The sequence below is a fragment of the Teleopsis dalmanni genome, chromosome 2, assembly GCF_002237135.1.
Source record: "Teleopsis dalmanni isolate 2A chromosome 2, ASM223713v2, whole genome shotgun sequence".
Classification (NCBI taxonomy): domain Eukaryota; kingdom Metazoa; phylum Arthropoda; class Insecta; order Diptera; family Diopsidae; genus Teleopsis; species Teleopsis dalmanni.
In genome coordinates this window covers 240,940,170-240,956,293 of record NC_051847.1, presented here as the reverse complement: position 1 = coordinate 240,956,293, position 16,124 = coordinate 240,940,170, and the positions used below count along the sequence as shown (strand labels likewise).

The 16,124-nt window shown below is 30.1% G+C and overlaps 3 protein-coding genes across 3 annotated transcripts; 1 reads left to right on the top strand and 2 right to left on the bottom strand.

Moving 5' to 3' along the window:
• Nucleotides 1–4,974: 4,974 nt before the first annotated feature.
• On the top strand, nt 4,975–11,723 carry LOC119677128 (the record flags this gene model as incomplete). The annotated part of the gene is made up of 6 exons (XM_038088395.1): nt 4,975–5,068; nt 5,493–7,678; nt 7,745–8,066; nt 8,183–8,355; nt 9,673–10,128; nt 10,221–11,723. Coding segments are annotated over 6 exons (3,663 nt in total), but the record flags the coding sequence as incomplete, so codon positions are not given.
• A 1,807-nt stretch (nt 11,724–13,530) lies between these two features.
• On the bottom strand, nt 13,531–14,330 carry LOC119679977 (protein Abitram-like). The gene has a single exon (XM_038092581.1). It carries the CDS (start codon nt 14,309–14,311, stop codon nt 13,538–13,540), a length of 774 nt encoding a protein of 257 aa, XP_037948509.1. The 5' UTR covers nt 14,312–14,330; the 3' UTR covers nt 13,531–13,537.
• Nucleotides 14,330–14,758, bottom strand: LOC119679978 (COX assembly mitochondrial protein 2 homolog). Its single transcript, XM_038092582.1, has 2 exons — nt 14,569–14,758; nt 14,330–14,509 (listed from the first exon to the last, which is right to left on the bottom strand). The coding sequence occupies exons 1-2, from the start codon at nt 14,647–14,649 to the stop codon at nt 14,348–14,350; spliced, it is 243 nt and encodes an 80-aa protein (XP_037948510.1). The 5' UTR covers nt 14,650–14,758; the 3' UTR covers nt 14,330–14,347.
• Nucleotides 14,759–16,124: the final 1,366 nt, after the last annotated feature.

Sequence of the window (16,124 nt, the reverse complement as noted above, 5' to 3'; positions counted from 1 at the left end):
TGAGCTAATGCACTTTTACTCTTTCTTAACTCGAGGTATTTTCAAAACCCCTCTTTACACCTTGACTGGATTATTGTTTATAACTTCATCAGATTAAGCAATAATTGATTTCAGATGTGCATACCTCCCCGAGGAGCCGAGAGGAGTAACCATTCTCGATTCGATATATTATACATATATATTGTTTAATAAATAGTGATATTTATTAAAGTTGTATAGAACTGATTCTATATACTACTGTACTCATTTTGCAAATAAGAAGTGAATATTCGTAAATTTCAAAATGTGATGCTATTAGGCGTTTAACAATCTTACCCATTTTTTTATTGATCAATTAAGTACTTAAAACATTTTATAAATTCTATAATGAAGCTGGTATAGTTTTCTTTTATATCATTAAATAAAATCTTTACAAATTTTTGGTTATTTTTTTTCTTATTTATAGTATGTCCAAATATAGAAGGAAATAAAAGTGCAACATAACAGCCACTGCAGTAAATCAATATTCATTATCCTCCCAGTTGGATTTTTCTTTTTCATTTTCTAGTTAAACATATGTTGCTCTTTTTAAATAGATCTACATGTTTTATTTCAGGATGAAGATGATAAACCCAAGTCTCATCTTTGTATAATAATAAAAAGATATAGAAAATTTTTCCATACCTCTCATCAAATATTGCTGCCAAAGTCGAACTCAAATATATTTTTATTGTATTGATACTTTTGATTTTATTTTATTAAATTACCATACTAGTATGTTTTTTAGAAATAATATATTATATTCTAGATAGAAATCCATTTTATTTACCTTTAATCACAGTTGGTAGTATTATTAATAACATGACTGAAAAGAAAAAAAAGAAAGCTTAAGAAAATCATCATAATCATTACATTATATTAAAAAAATTAAATGTAAATAAAATGGTATATTCAATAAATTAACTGAAATTTTTCTTGTTGCCTTTTCATTTCTATTCGAACCCGTTTAAGTTTTAAATAGTTTCTTTTCGTCATAAGACGCGTCACTTTCGACAAAAAAAATTAATTTTATAAAATGGTATATATTTTTTATATATATAGTTTAACTATTATATTAAACTGTGAGAAAATTATATAGTTGAATTAAATATTTATTAATTATATTAAATATTAATTTAATATTTATTATTTTTATTATTACATTTTCGTAAAGTTAATTAATGTAATTAATAATAAAGACTATATGACAATTTATATATCAACAGCAACTATCAGCAATTTGAATCGGAGAAATATATAAAAAAGCAACCTATTATCATCGTCTTTGTAACAGTACGGTTATAAGTATGGAAACTTTATTATAAACATTGTATTTTGCTTTGATGATGTTGGAAATATACTCAAAAATAAATCCGAAAAAATATCTATAGAAATAAATTCTAAAAATTTTAAATAAGACTCATAATACATTTCTAATTCTTAATTCATATTAATTCATAATAAAATCTTGATTCAAAAGAGTATCTAAGGAACCTAAGTAACTATCTAGCTTTATACTTTATGAAAAAAGTTATTAATCTTATTTATTAACGTTGACTGTTAATAAATAAATTTTTTTTTGTATACATTTCACTACTATATTCAAGAGTTATCCCGGTCCATAGAACTGGAAGGCTCAGAATATCGTTCAAGATGCATAAAGTACCTATATGAAGATGCTGTTCAATCTCTATGGCAAAAATCACAATCAATTACGTTTTAAATTAATAGTTCTTGGGTTAGTTTTTTTGTTCATCCTTTATTAATTCAAATAGAAATTATATGTATTGGTACCTGTATTCAGTTAAAGAATGCAATACTACATGTCATGTCAAAATATATGGTATAGCTGCTACCGTCGGGTTTTGGAAATTTGAAGTAATTGTTGCTTATTCTATATATTGTTTATAATTTATAATTATAATTTTAGTTTCAAAATTTCATCATCCGCGACTATACAGTCCATGTAGGACCTAAGCCTGTTTAACAACAGTCTTCCATTCTTTTCTGTTTCTTGCTTTTCTTTTCCAATTTCTTATATTCTTTACTTCTTTCCACCGTTTTCTTAGTCGCCCTCTTATTCTGCTGGTTTCTAAATTTAGTTATCAATTTACAATGCCGGCATATTAGGGAACCTTTAAACGATTATTATCGAAGTTGCGAATCAGAGAAGGATGAAGCAAATATTACTTCTTGGCTTTGCTACTGCTTGGCACTTGCCAAAAGATATCCATTTACTATCGTCTCCAATTTTTTCCAATATAACTAAAAGTCATTTAATATTTAAAACTTCCCACAATGGTTCCTCCTCTTAAGTCAGCCTGTCTTCCATAAGATCTATTGAATTTGTTTAAATTTTTATTATTTATTTTGCTTCTTATTTATATAAAATTTTTTTGAAATGTTTAATTTCTGATTTTTTTATGTAAATAAATCAATCTTTGATCCTTAGGATTATAAAAAAAGTTTAGAATAGAAAAAAATCAAACTATATAATTATTAATATTATATTCGAAATTGATCAGTATAAATATTATTATAGTTGATATAGGAATAACAGAACAAAGTAAAGAGTTTGTAAGTTTAAAATAAACTTTTGAATAATATAATATAAATATATAATAATATATAATATATGGTTAACTGTGCTGGATCAAGTCTGATAAAAAACTTAACTCTTGGATTGAATTATTTGGATTTTTAAAAATTTTAATATAGAAAATTTATCAAAAACGTTATAAAATATCGACAAAATACTTCGAGCTATCAGTTTTACAGGACTGGACTACATATCTGAGATTTCTGTTGAAATCCTAATAAAATTCGTTCATCCATACGCGCATCCTAAGTGATGCACATTATCCCTAAAAAGTTAAGACTCTGATCTGGTTTCCCAATGTACTTTAATGGTCTACGCGTGGCCTTTTTGATCTGCTAGCATGACCTACCATAAACTGCACTTTTAATGAACACCAGCGCTTTTAATGGTTTTATTTTATTCTATATATTGTAAGGGGTAATAATTTGGTTGACAATATGAATAAGTCTACTAGCACTCAGTTTTCGACATCCACAGATAGTGTGTTTAATTGTTTTATATCCATTTTATAAACAAGCTCTACTTTGAAAGACTTATTTTGTTCGCATGGTGACATGTACTGGGCCTCTAGTCAGAGGCCCGATAAAATTTTTATAATCTATATACTCAGTGCTAGAAATATATTTCAGATGCCTTGACTATGTTGATAAATCCCTTAACTTTTAGCTTATGCTTTGTTTTACTCAACATCTACAGTGACTAGAATTTAGTAAAATTTGTATTTTACTAATTTTTATTTTTATATTTTTTAATTTGATTTAATAATTTAATATTTAATTTAATTATTTTTAATTCTCAAAAATTTAGAAATTTCAATTTTTTTTATTTTGAAAAGACCAATTTTATCGAACTAGAAAAATTTGTATGTACCTATAGTGAAAAAAAAAAGAGTATGAAAAATTCTTGACAAAGTCCAGCCAGTGCAGATGCAAGATTATGAAAGGAGTAAATATTGAATAATGAATAACAGAAAAAAATTTTTTTTAATCCATGAATCTAAAAAGTGTTAACAATTAAAACTTAAATCTTGTTGTTGTTATTTACTATTATCTATTTATTAATTTATTTTATTGAAGATGACTTTTCTAATTGTAACTGCTATTAAGAATAATAACTAACTCACTATATTTGTAGCAGATTTGCTTGTAGCACATGCTCAAGGGCCCCAGCCAGGTCTCCAGGTCATAAACAATCGAAACAGAGCTTCGTTTCGCTAAATATTCTAAAAATGATTTTACCATAAATGTTCAAGTTGATCTATATACCACTTAGGAGAAAAAAAATATATCATAATCATAATTCTTCTCTTAATTGGTCATAACAAATCGTTATCGGATTTCGGCCTTACGCTGGCAGCGAGTTCTAATCCCAAGATTTTGAATTTGGATTGTCCACCGGATTTAGAACCCGTCACGTGAAATTTGCCGCTAGTGAAGATGTGATCTTTCTTTATATATATATTTGGAAGCTTTGAATCATTTTGTAAATTATTTTACTTAAAATTCAAATTTTTTGTTCAAGTATTTCAAGGATATTAACTTAAAATTTAATTTTGGAAATATTATCCAATTGACAGGCTTGTATTCTTTAAAGACAAAATCTTTAATTTAAGTATTCCATTTTTCATTTTTTTTGAAATTTATATCTGTAGGTGGAAAATCAGCAGATACATATGTAGGTCATTGTTTGGAACACACAAATAAATATTTAAAAATATGAATGAAGATGCTTTCATGACCAACATTTTATGGATTTTTCGCATATAAATATAAAACTTAATGTAATTTCTATTTTTAAGATTTTACATATTTTTTTTTTTTGTATTTGAAACTCATAAACCCATAAAACAATCTACTGACGTAAACATACTTCTGTCTAAATTATTCAGATCTTAAATTTTACAATTTTGAATGACCTTAATGTGATGCCTCCAAAGAGTAAAAAAAATGGAAAAGCGCTTGAAAACTATGCGACCTCAAATAATTACCATATGTCATAGCGAAATGAAGAAGATAAATGAAAATTGTGGAAATGGAAAATTTAATATGCAAAAAAAAAAAAAATTGTGTGGGCCAAGTTTTGGGCAGAAGGCCAAAACGTTATACAAACGCAAATTATTAAACGAAAAACCGAAAACTAAAATTATTTTACAATAATTTTCGTGCTCATATTAAAAATTATTGTCAAGTTAAGAGAAATAAATAAAAATATAAAATAGAAATAAAATTTAAAAATGTAAAAAGTTTTCAGTGTAAAAGTGCAAATATTTGTCCAAAATTAAAAGTAATTCCATTATGCAAATTAATTTAATTAATTAAATTAATTAATTAATTTTCCTTTTTTTGTGATTTTTTGTATTTATAGATGCATTCGCTAGCGGATCTGAAATTGGACCAAGTGAATCCGAATGTCGCCCTTACATTGAAAAGGCTATAAACGAGCTCAAAACAGGTGATCCAATAAAAAAATCTTTCTAAAAACTTGTTTTTTTATAATAACTTATAGTATGGAAATATATTAATCCAAAATTATAAAATATCTCTTGTGATATATCTACTAAGGATATTTAATACACAAAAAAAAAACAGAATAAAAAAACCACTTTGTAAAATTTTTACGGCTTTACTTTTCACAGGTCAGAGAGTTCTACTAATTGATTTTTTCACAGCAATCTGTCAAGTTGTCAATTTATGTTAATTTATATTATTTATTAATATTTAAATTGCTAAAAGCAATTTTCGCGAACACACATTTTAGTAATTGACAGGCAACTAGAGTGAAACTCTTATTACCGATAGGCATTCCAATAAGCGACTTATACTAGAGATACTCTTATATACTCATAAATATTTTTACTCTACTCAACGCTATATAGGCACAACGAATGATGACGATGATGGCATGCAATCTGATCAGCCGGCTGATGATCAACTGGAAACTGTGGAAATAGAGGATGTGGATTCGACTGAAGATAGAAAGAAATTACCTAAAGAACGTGATATCGACGAAGATGGCATACCAAATGAAGAAGATAGCGACATAGATGGCGATGTTATACCAAATGAACAAGACGAAGATATGGATGGAGATGGTATATTGAATATACACGATGAAGATATGGATGGCGATATAATACCGAATACAGAAGACTCTGATATGGATGGTGATGGTGTACCTAATGTCGAAGATCATGATCTTGATGGTGATGGTGTACCAAATACTGAGGATCATGATCTCGATGGTGATGGTGTACCAAATGTTGAAGATCACGATCTTGATGGTGATGGCGTACCAAATGTGCAGGATCATGACATAGATGGTGATGGTGTATCAAATGTCGATGATCATGATATCGATGGTGATGGTGTTTCAAATGTTGACGATCATGATATCGATGGTGATGGTGAAGCAAATGAAGAAGACACTGATATTGATGGAGATGGTGTACCAAATGTAGAAGATACTGATATTGATGGTGATGGTAAACGTAATGAAGATGATAAAGATATTGATGGTGACGGTTTGTTAAATGAAGAAGATAAGGATATCGATGGAGATGGTGTTTTAAATATTGATGATCATGATATTGATGGTGATGGTCAGCGCAATGAAGAAGATAAAGATATTGATGGTGACGGTCTTTTGAATGTTGAGGATCATGATATTGATGGTGATGGTGTACCTAATGTTGATGATCAAGATATCGATGGTGATGGTGACCCAAATGAGAAGGATACTGATTTAGATGGTGATGGTGTACCAAATCTTGAAGATAAGGATATTGATGGTGATGGTGTGCCAAATTTAAATGATAATGATTTGGATGGTGATGGCATACCAAATGATGAAGATGATGATATGGATGGTGATGGAATACCGAATGATCAAGATGATGATATGGATGGTGATGGCATACCAAATGACCAAGATGATGATATGGATGGAGATGGTATACCAAACGTTGATGACGATGATATAGATGGTGATGGTATACCAAATGATCAAGATAATGATATTGATGGAGATGGTATACCTAATGATGAAGATGATGATATTGATGGCGATGGTATACCAAACGTTGATGACGATGATATAGATGGTGATGGTATACCAAATGATCAGGATGATGACATTGATGGTGATGGTATACCGAATAGTGAAGATAATGACATTGATGGTGATGGCATACCTAATGATCAAGATGACGATATTGACGGTGATGGTATACCGAACGTTGAGGATGATGATATAGATGGTGATGGTATACCCAATGATAAGGATGATGACATCGATGGAGATGGTATACCTAATGATGCTGATCATGATATTGATGGTGATGGAATACCGAATGACAAAGACCATGATATTGATGGTGATGGTATACCAAATCATAAGGATGACGATATGGATGGTGATGGCATACTTAACGAACACGAAAACGACACTGATGGTGATGGTATACCCAATGAAGATGATCATGACATTGATGGCGATGGAATTTCAAATGATGAAGATACAGACATTGATGGTGATGGCATACCTAACGATAAAGATCATGATGTCGATGGCGATGGCATGCCTAATGATGAAGAGCCAAAGAGTTTAGATATTGATGGAGATGGCATACTCAATGATAATGACAATGATATTGATGGTGACAGTAAATTAAATGAACATGACGATGACATGGATGGTGATGGTATTTTGAATGTACATGATCGTGACGTTGATGGTGATGGTGTGCCAAATATACACGATGATGACGATGATCATAAGGAAGAAGAAGAAGTTGTTAAACGCAAAAAGCGAGATGTCGGCGCTGAAGCAGCTCCAACAAGAGGTAAAGAAGGCGATATGGATGGTGATGGTATACCTGATCATGAAGATGACGATAAAGATGGAGATGGAATACCTGATCATAAGGATGATGATATTGATGGCGATGGTATACCTAACGATCAAGATGCTGATCGCGATGGAGATGGTATACCCAACGAACATGACAGTGACGATGGCGAAGAATCTGAAGAGGATACTAAACCAGAAGATGAATTACTTTGGGTAAACAATACACATAGGGTTTTCAAAAATTTAAAAAAATATCAATAAAAATTTTTTTAATTATAGGAAGGCGAAATACCTGAAAACCTTCGTAGCCGTGAACATATTACAGAACTTTTGCAATTGAATGAAGAATTCAATGCTCGCGAAAAAGCTGTGGATAATGTTGCTGAAATAATTTTACGCGATATTAAGCGTATTTACGAAACTGCTATTAAACCTTTGGAGACGCTTTATAAATATCGCGATTTAAGTAATCGCCATTTCGGAGATCCAGAAATATTTTCGAAACCTTTAATTCTTTTCATGGGCCCATGGTCAGGTGGTAAATCTTCAATTCTGAATTATTTAACCGACAATGAATATACATCCAACTCTTTGAGAACTGGTACGTTTCATATAATTAAATTAAATTAAACTGTCTTATAATTAACATAATGTAGCATATATTTGTAACATAAACTAAATATAATTATTTAACCTCGGCTCTCAATTTTGTTTTAGGTGCTGAACCTTCACCAGCTTATTTCAATATACTTATGTGGGGCAATGAAACTGAAGTTCTGGATGGAACTCAGCTTGCCGCCGATTACACTTTCTCCGGTCTACAAAAGTTCGGTCAGGGACTTGAAGACCGTTTAAGAGGATTAAAGATGCCCAACAAATTGCTAGAAAAGGTAGTGTACTTATTTAATTATTTATTTTTATTTATTTATTCATTTGTAAATTAATTACAAAATTACACAAAAATGCATCTCCGAAGTTTGAATATGTTAAACATTAAGGTTTCGCACAACTAATGATATTCCTATTAACTTGAGTAACCCGCGACAGTTGTGACATGAGTGTAGGAGACTAGGAACGGAAAAGTTTGTGGAAGAAGCAATTGAAGAAATGAATTTTCTCATTGCCACATAACAAAAAAGTCTTTGTGTACTCAACAGTAATTTGATACCGGCTGGACCAAGTATTGCGAATATCTCGTGTGATATTGTGTGCTAGATATTGTCTATCGTTCACGAGAGCATTGCATATTCCTAATGTGTTTTCTGATGAGTATGGTTGTTCATGGGGTTTAATTGAATACTTATATTTCTAAGGTTTTCTTTGAGCATATAGTGACGGGTCAATACTCAAATTTTAAATTTGTTCGCATATAGTTTCCTTATAGTATTTTGAATTGCCACACATCTACACTAACAGTTCCTGCCTCTTCTGTCTTTATTGATACCTTAGCATTTCATTCCGTACGCCATTACCTATACTACAATAAGGTTAAGGCCCTGAGATTGCCAAAGAGGTTCCTTTTTCTCCCAGTTTATCGGCTTGCTCATATTCTAGGAGCTCTGTATGTTCAGAAACCTAACGGCTGACGTTGTAGTCTCTGTCATACCAATTTATTATTTGAATACAGTTCCATCCTAACTAAGAGCCAACCTTGGACGTAGTTAATGTTTGAATAGCACCTTGATTATCCGATAGTATACCTATGTATTTTTAACCATTGCAGCGATTATATTCTACATATTTTCTGATGGCAAGAATACTGATATATATTCCTATGCATTCTGCTTATCTAAATATGTTAAGAATATGCTACTCAAATCGTTTCTCAATATAAAAATCTTGTCAGTTGTGTTCTGTAGGCAACACAACTGACCAATTCTGTTAGATTGGTTTCCTAAGTTCTCTAATTCTTCCGAAATTCTAGCCGTTGTTTTGTTTCCTCTAATCCTTATAATAGTTGCTATAGTTATAAGTATTGGATTAATACTTTTTGTATGTAAATGCTCTTGTAGTGGAGACAAATCTACCCATACCTCCAGCACTACTGTGCTCTATTTAAAGACAAGGAGTTACTATATACAACATTATTTTATTAATGAAAATTAAGTATTTCATATTAAATCAATATATTTTATAAAGATTAACTATAGAAAATTCATACTCACTTTGGATAATTACTTCACTTAACATATATGCTCTACTTTCAGGTCAATATTGTTGAAATTCCCGGTATACTTGAGGTGCGCAAACAAGTATCTCGTTTGTTCCCTTTCAACGATGCTTGTCAGTGGTTTATTGATCGCGCCGATATTATCTTCTTAGTTTATGATCCAGCTAAATTAGATGTTGGACCCGAAACTGAAGCAATTTTAGATCAACTTAAAGGTCGTGAATACCAAACACGTATAGTTCTAAATAAGGCTGATACTGTAAAGCCTGAAGAATTATTGCGTGTTCAGAGTGCTCTTATTTGGAATATTTCGCCACTTATGTCTTCAGCACAGCCACCGCTGATGTATACAACATCACTGTGGTCTCATCCATACCAGGAAGGCGCACCGGCACGTTTACTTTTAGCACAAGAACGTGCATTTTTGAGAGATTTGCGTACTGCTGTCGATAAGAGGATCGAGCATAAAATTGCTAGTGCACGTCGTTTTGCAGTAAGTAAATTCATTTACAATATATATATTTATAGTAAACTATTTTTACTATGAAAGATTTAATTTTGTTTTTGTTTTTTGTATTATTTTAGGTGCGCGTTCGCAATCATGCTAAAATGGTTGATTGTTATCTTAACACTTTCTACAACCATAAGACCCTTTTCGGCAACAAAAGGCGTATCGCCGATGATATTATAGATCATCCGCAAAATTATCATATTTATGAGGGTCTTTCAACACTTACAAATATATCACGTTATGACTTACCAGATCCTGAGGTGTATCGTGATTTCTTCCGTTTAAATCCATTATTTGAATTTAAGAAGTTATCCGAAACGTGCACTTACTTCCGAGGCTGTCCAATTACAAAATTGGATGTGGCCATTGCTTATGATTTACCTGAATTAGCCGGTAAATATAAGAAAATGTCCGAAGCTGCATTAACGAACATTGAAGCCAAAGAGGAAGTTGGTGACACAACACAAACCGGGACTGAGAGTTCAACAAAAAAGACTAAAAGTTGAGTGCAAAATTTAACAAAATTTTGCTCATTTTTAATTTAAATAAAAAAATAGTTTTGTTTCATAAGAGAAAGAGAGAGAGGGACAAAATGAAGCGTTCTCAAATGCAACTACATATAATACAAACAACAAACAATAGAGAGAGAGCAATAAAACATTATTTTTAAGAATATTTAAATGCACGTTCTTTAGGAATTTAATAATATTTTGCAAATCAAAAGCACTTAATCAATATTTAGAGGAATAATCAATGTAAACCTATAAAAGGCTTAAAATATAGAAAGAGAGAGAATTTAATAGAGAGCAATTATAAAAATTTTAGGAAACTCTTGTAGTTTTTAAAAGCAGTTATTGTATTATTTCCTAATTTTGGGAAATTTTTTCTCTCTCCATGAGAATTCAACAGAAATGGAGAGAGACACTGCTTTCAATAAAATATTCCTTAAATATGTTTAATACAACAACACTAATAAAGAGATTAAAAATAGAGAGAAAGAGAGCGACTTTTTACAGTTACGCTTAAATTATTTATTTGAGAAAATCCCAGAGCTTCACAGAAAAGGCACAGAAGTTATTGAAATCTTAGGAAATTCAAAATTCTCAGAAGTCTATCCCTTGCACGATGTAAGAATTTAAGGCATTTATTTAATTTTTAATTAACTTAAAATTATTGTTGTTAAACTTTATGTAAATGTCCAATCCAATCCGTGTTCCTGTGCTGTAAAGATAAATTTTGTTCAGAAATGTTTTTTTTCTTTTTTGTTAATTCTAGCGTACCACAAGACACTGTATTTCTTCATTAAAGTAAATTCTTAATTTTAAACTGGTTGCATTGTAAGTTTAGACTCCGTCATAGTTAATAAGTTATAATCTTTTTTAATAAAAATAACAGTGGAGACGTCGCGAAATCGTTAAAGTTTTCAATAATTTAAATCATTTTGCAGTTTAGATAAATGAAATTTAAAAAAATTTTATTTTTTTATTTAGTTATTATTTGCAAAGCCAAACAAAAATGTGGTTCAAGTCAACTGCGATTGATCATTTTAATTTAAATAAAAAACTACAAAAACACAATTCAGTTTTAAATTATTTTTGCAAAAGAAGGAGAAGAAAGTATAACGAACTTGTCAAATCAGTAAGTATAATCCAGTGTCTTCACAAACCCCTGGGGTATAGGGTATGGAGTTTACTATTTCAAAGCCTCTCTAAAAAAAATTTGGTCCATCTTATATTGTTGATATACTTTATTCTTTTTACTTAAATATTTTCATTTAACCTTTAAATTACGCCACGCCTCTGATAATTACACTGTGTGAGAAAAAATAAAAATTGCTAACTTGGGTGTACTGTTTAAATTGACAGCCTGCTTTTCTTTTAAACATTCGGGTCTTCGGCTATACGGCCTAAAGTTCGTAAATTGACATTTTAAAAGGTTCTTATTTTTAGATCATACATCTATACATTAATATAGATCTATATCTATGTATATCTATATATGTATAAACATTTTTGACCTTACCACCTATTCTCAAATTCTCTTTCACTGACAATATGGTGTTAAATATTTGAGCAAACGTCCTCATATCTAGAGGAAGTGATGAAGGTTAAATATGGTAGTTAGAGTTTAAAGTTAATTAGATTAGTTTATTAATTAGATTAGATTAGTTGATTAGATTAGAGTTGACGGTGTTGACTAGTTTTATTACCTGATCATATATGTACATTGCTTAGTTTTCTATTCGGGAATCTATATAGAAGTTTCTCAACGGATGTAGCACTTGAAATTGGCATTGACCACGTGCCTTACTGTTTATAAGGGACTATTTATAAGCGGGTGGAGGAGCGAAAGTGTTTGTATAACTTTAAATTTGTGGTTTGGATGGGTATGCGGTTTTTCTATAGCTAAAAAGGAAGTAGTTTCTTCTTATCCATTTCAAAAGAAAAGGAGATATAGAGTAAGTTATGCTGCAGCAAATTATCAGGGCTATCACAATCGTTGTCACGTATAGGAACTGCTTTTGAAATGTTATACATAGGATTTTATACTTAAGTAATAGTATGATAGTTAACTTATTTTTGGATTGGTAGAAAACTACATTTAAGAAACATCTAAAAATTATGTAAAAGCAAGTAGATTATATATATCATATATTAATTGAAAACCTGTCCTACTGCCAGAACATTCTTCTACTGTTAATTTCAAGAAATATACATTATTACAAAAAACATGCTTTTAGAGAAGAAATAGTGAAATCATTGTAAGAGAAGAGTCTGAGAATGATTATAGAAAGGAACCGTATATATTGGCGAGTTTGACCGGTATGTGTAAAATTTCTCAAGTCATACATTTTCTAAAAAACGTATCCGGAGCAGTGACGCCAACATAATGTCGACATGGTGTATTTGCATGGATAATAATCTATAATAAGTTGTTGGATAACAAATTTCCCGACTAGTTTCTTTTTTTTAACGAATTTTGTTTGGAATGCTTCTAAACATTACTCCAGCGAAAGCTGTTAAGAGCATTTGGTCGTGTAATGCAAGACCTAGAGATGACCGCTCTAATTCTATAATAAGCATATTTCACATTACTTAACAACTATACTCAAGTTCATACTATGTGCGGCCAAACGGATCAAGTTTAGCTTATCTCTTTCGACAGTACTTTTAAGGCTTTAAGAAACTTTCTAGCAACAACACAAAATTAATTCAAATATTTTAAGTTTTCTATTGGATTTTTTAATAAATTTTTGCTGAACTTTAAAAAAGTTATATTTTATATTGTTAATTAAATGAACACAAAAACTGATCATATATAAATACAAATTATATAACTATTTTATATAAAAATTAATGTCAAATTATAATAATTGATGATAAGGAAACATTTATGATAGCGCTTCAATTGTTTCAGCATTTTTCGATATTTCATTAATATTTATTTTCTCCTTCATGTTGTCTATAGATTGCTTTACATTTTTGTTATCTAATACATTAGTCACTTCGGCATTTTTCTGTTCAATGCTCTCCTCCACACTTTCGTTTAGTTGTGTATTCTGCTCCATAAAATCAATTGTAGCAAGTTTTTCCTCATATTGTGTTTGGCTTAACAAACCTTCCTTAATTTCATCACAGTGTTCGGGTTTAGGTAACACAATAGCAAGATAATCTTCACCTTCCTTAGCAGTACTAAAGAGGCTTGGATTGTTTACTAAATTAGTATTAACTTCAATAAGTTTGCTACGAACGCAACTCGGAATCTTATACGTTTTTCCCGTAACTGTTGTTAGTAAGGCTAAAGTTGAATCTGCTTGCAGAACCATACCACCCTTCTTGCCTTTACCCTTGACACTATTTTTACTACGATTTATATTACCAATGTCAAAATTTATTGAGCTGATGCCTTCTTTCAAAGCAGGATGTTCAGGTGCTAAGCATATAAGGCATACACGATTAGAATGAAATAATACTTTATATGGCGTTGGATTTGCACCACTCTTTATGTAGTAGTAACGTGTAAAAAAGCGATCCACTAAGGATGGATGATCTTCTACGTAGTCATCGGCTATTGATGGAACTTCTACACCGCATATTAATTCAGGTTCATGGACATAATAGTATTGCTCAAGGGATTTGTTTGACGTTTCAATTTCTGTAGACATTTTTTAAATATTGTTTACTTCTTTTTATAATAAATCTTATGTAGATGTATCCGCTTGCATACGCTCGTGTATTTCCTGTAGTTTTATTTTTGATTTGGCTCGATTGGCTGCTGAACGCGCTATACGCTCCTGTTTAAGACACTTATTTAAAGCTGTGTCAAGCGAATTGCAAATACCAAGAAATTTAGTTAATTTATTCTGTGGAAAAAAAACGATTATATAAACTGTTTGATACAATTTATTTTCTTAATATTTACCTCTTCGCGGCAATTTAGTAACTCTTGTACAAGTTGGTTGCATTCAGGTGTATGTAAATGTGGTGACAAGTCTGGGTGCATTTTTCAAGTAAAAAAGTGAAATCTTTTTTAATTTTTATATAAACGCGCTATTAGTTATCATTTAACTCTTGAACACCAACAAATTCCAAACAAAACCACAATAAACCAAATGTAAGAACCTGACGTCTCGGCAGCCCACGCGTTGCCAACTAACTTTATTTTAATACTGAACATATCACGTGTGACAGAGAATATTTACTTAAACGAAACTCGTTGATAGATTTTTGGAATTTTTTTTGTAAAAAATATAGTTTTTGCTCAGACCTAAAAATTGAAACATTAAAGTTCCAATAAAAATAATATTAATTGACCCGCTAATTAGGAAAATGAATTACACTTAGTTAAGTGTCACATACAAAATTGTGTAAGGTATTTAGTCTAAATAGCACAATTATTCATTTAATGACTTTATTTTTGTTTATTTTTATTTAGGTCTTAGTTTTTGCTAAGACCTAAAAATTGAAACATTAAAGTTCCAATAAAAATAATACTAATTGACCCGCTAATTAGGAAAATGAATTACACTTAGTTAAGTGTCACATACAAAATTGTGTAAGGTATTTAGTCTTAATAGCACAATTATTCATTTCATGACTTTATTTAGTGAAATGCAGCCGTAAAATATATTAATCAGGGTTTGAAATTGCTTGACTATTTTTAAGTAATTATTTTTAACTACGAAAATAAAATACGCAAAATCCAAATCCAACAACAAGGCTTAAATTCGCATTTCTAAAATATAGATTTAGTGGGTTCAAGTTTTAACACTGACTTTCGATGCTTTGCATCTATCGGAAAGAAAAACTCTGAGGTTAATGGCACTTATTCTAATATTGTAATAAATCTGCAACAATAATTGAGTTTCATTTATTATAATTTATATAATTATTATTATATAATGATATAAATATCATTAATTGAATTTGAAATTTTTTAAATAAAAATTTTTAATTATGGATATTATGTTGGTTGTAAAATTATAACACCGTTATGGCGATGTAGTATATCGCTCTACTAAATTTTAAATTCTGTTGTCCATGTTTTCTTAATGTTCTTTGATAGGTACAAAAGTCTAAAAAGTCTACTTTGAGCAAATAATTATTTTATAAATATTATAGTAGACGTTATTATTTTTAAATAATTTGCAAAAAAATTTAATTTTAAATATTTTAAATTCTGTTATCCATGTCTTCTTCGTATTCTTTGATAGATATAAATGTCTCAAGATATTTACTTTCAACAAATAATTATTTTATAAATATTATAGTAGGCGTTAATATTTGAAATAATTTATAAAAAATTTATATAGCAAAATATGAACATAAATTTTTTTTATTCTGAAAAACTGTTTCAGTTTTACTCTCTGCACAACTGAGCGGCATTTATTAACCACACGTGTCGACTGACAGCTGTCAAAAACCAAAACATTTGCACCAACGAAATCAACAAAAGGGTTCCGGTCTTTTGTGTGTTGA

What these genes read in the sequence shown, in the direction of transcription:
- LOC119679977 (XM_038092581.1), bottom strand. Translation starts at nt 14,311, where the DNA reads ATGTCTACAGAAATTGAAACGTCAAACAAATCCCTTGAGCAATACTAT.
- LOC119679978 (XM_038092582.1), bottom strand. Translation starts at nt 14,649, where the DNA reads ATGCACCCAGACTTGTCACCACATTTACATACACCTGAATGCAACCAA. An exon ending in TACTAAATTGCCGCGAAGAG is followed by an intron (nt 14,510 to 14,568) that starts GTAAATATTAAG and finishes TTTTTTCCACAG; the next exon opens with AATAAATTAACTAAATTTCT.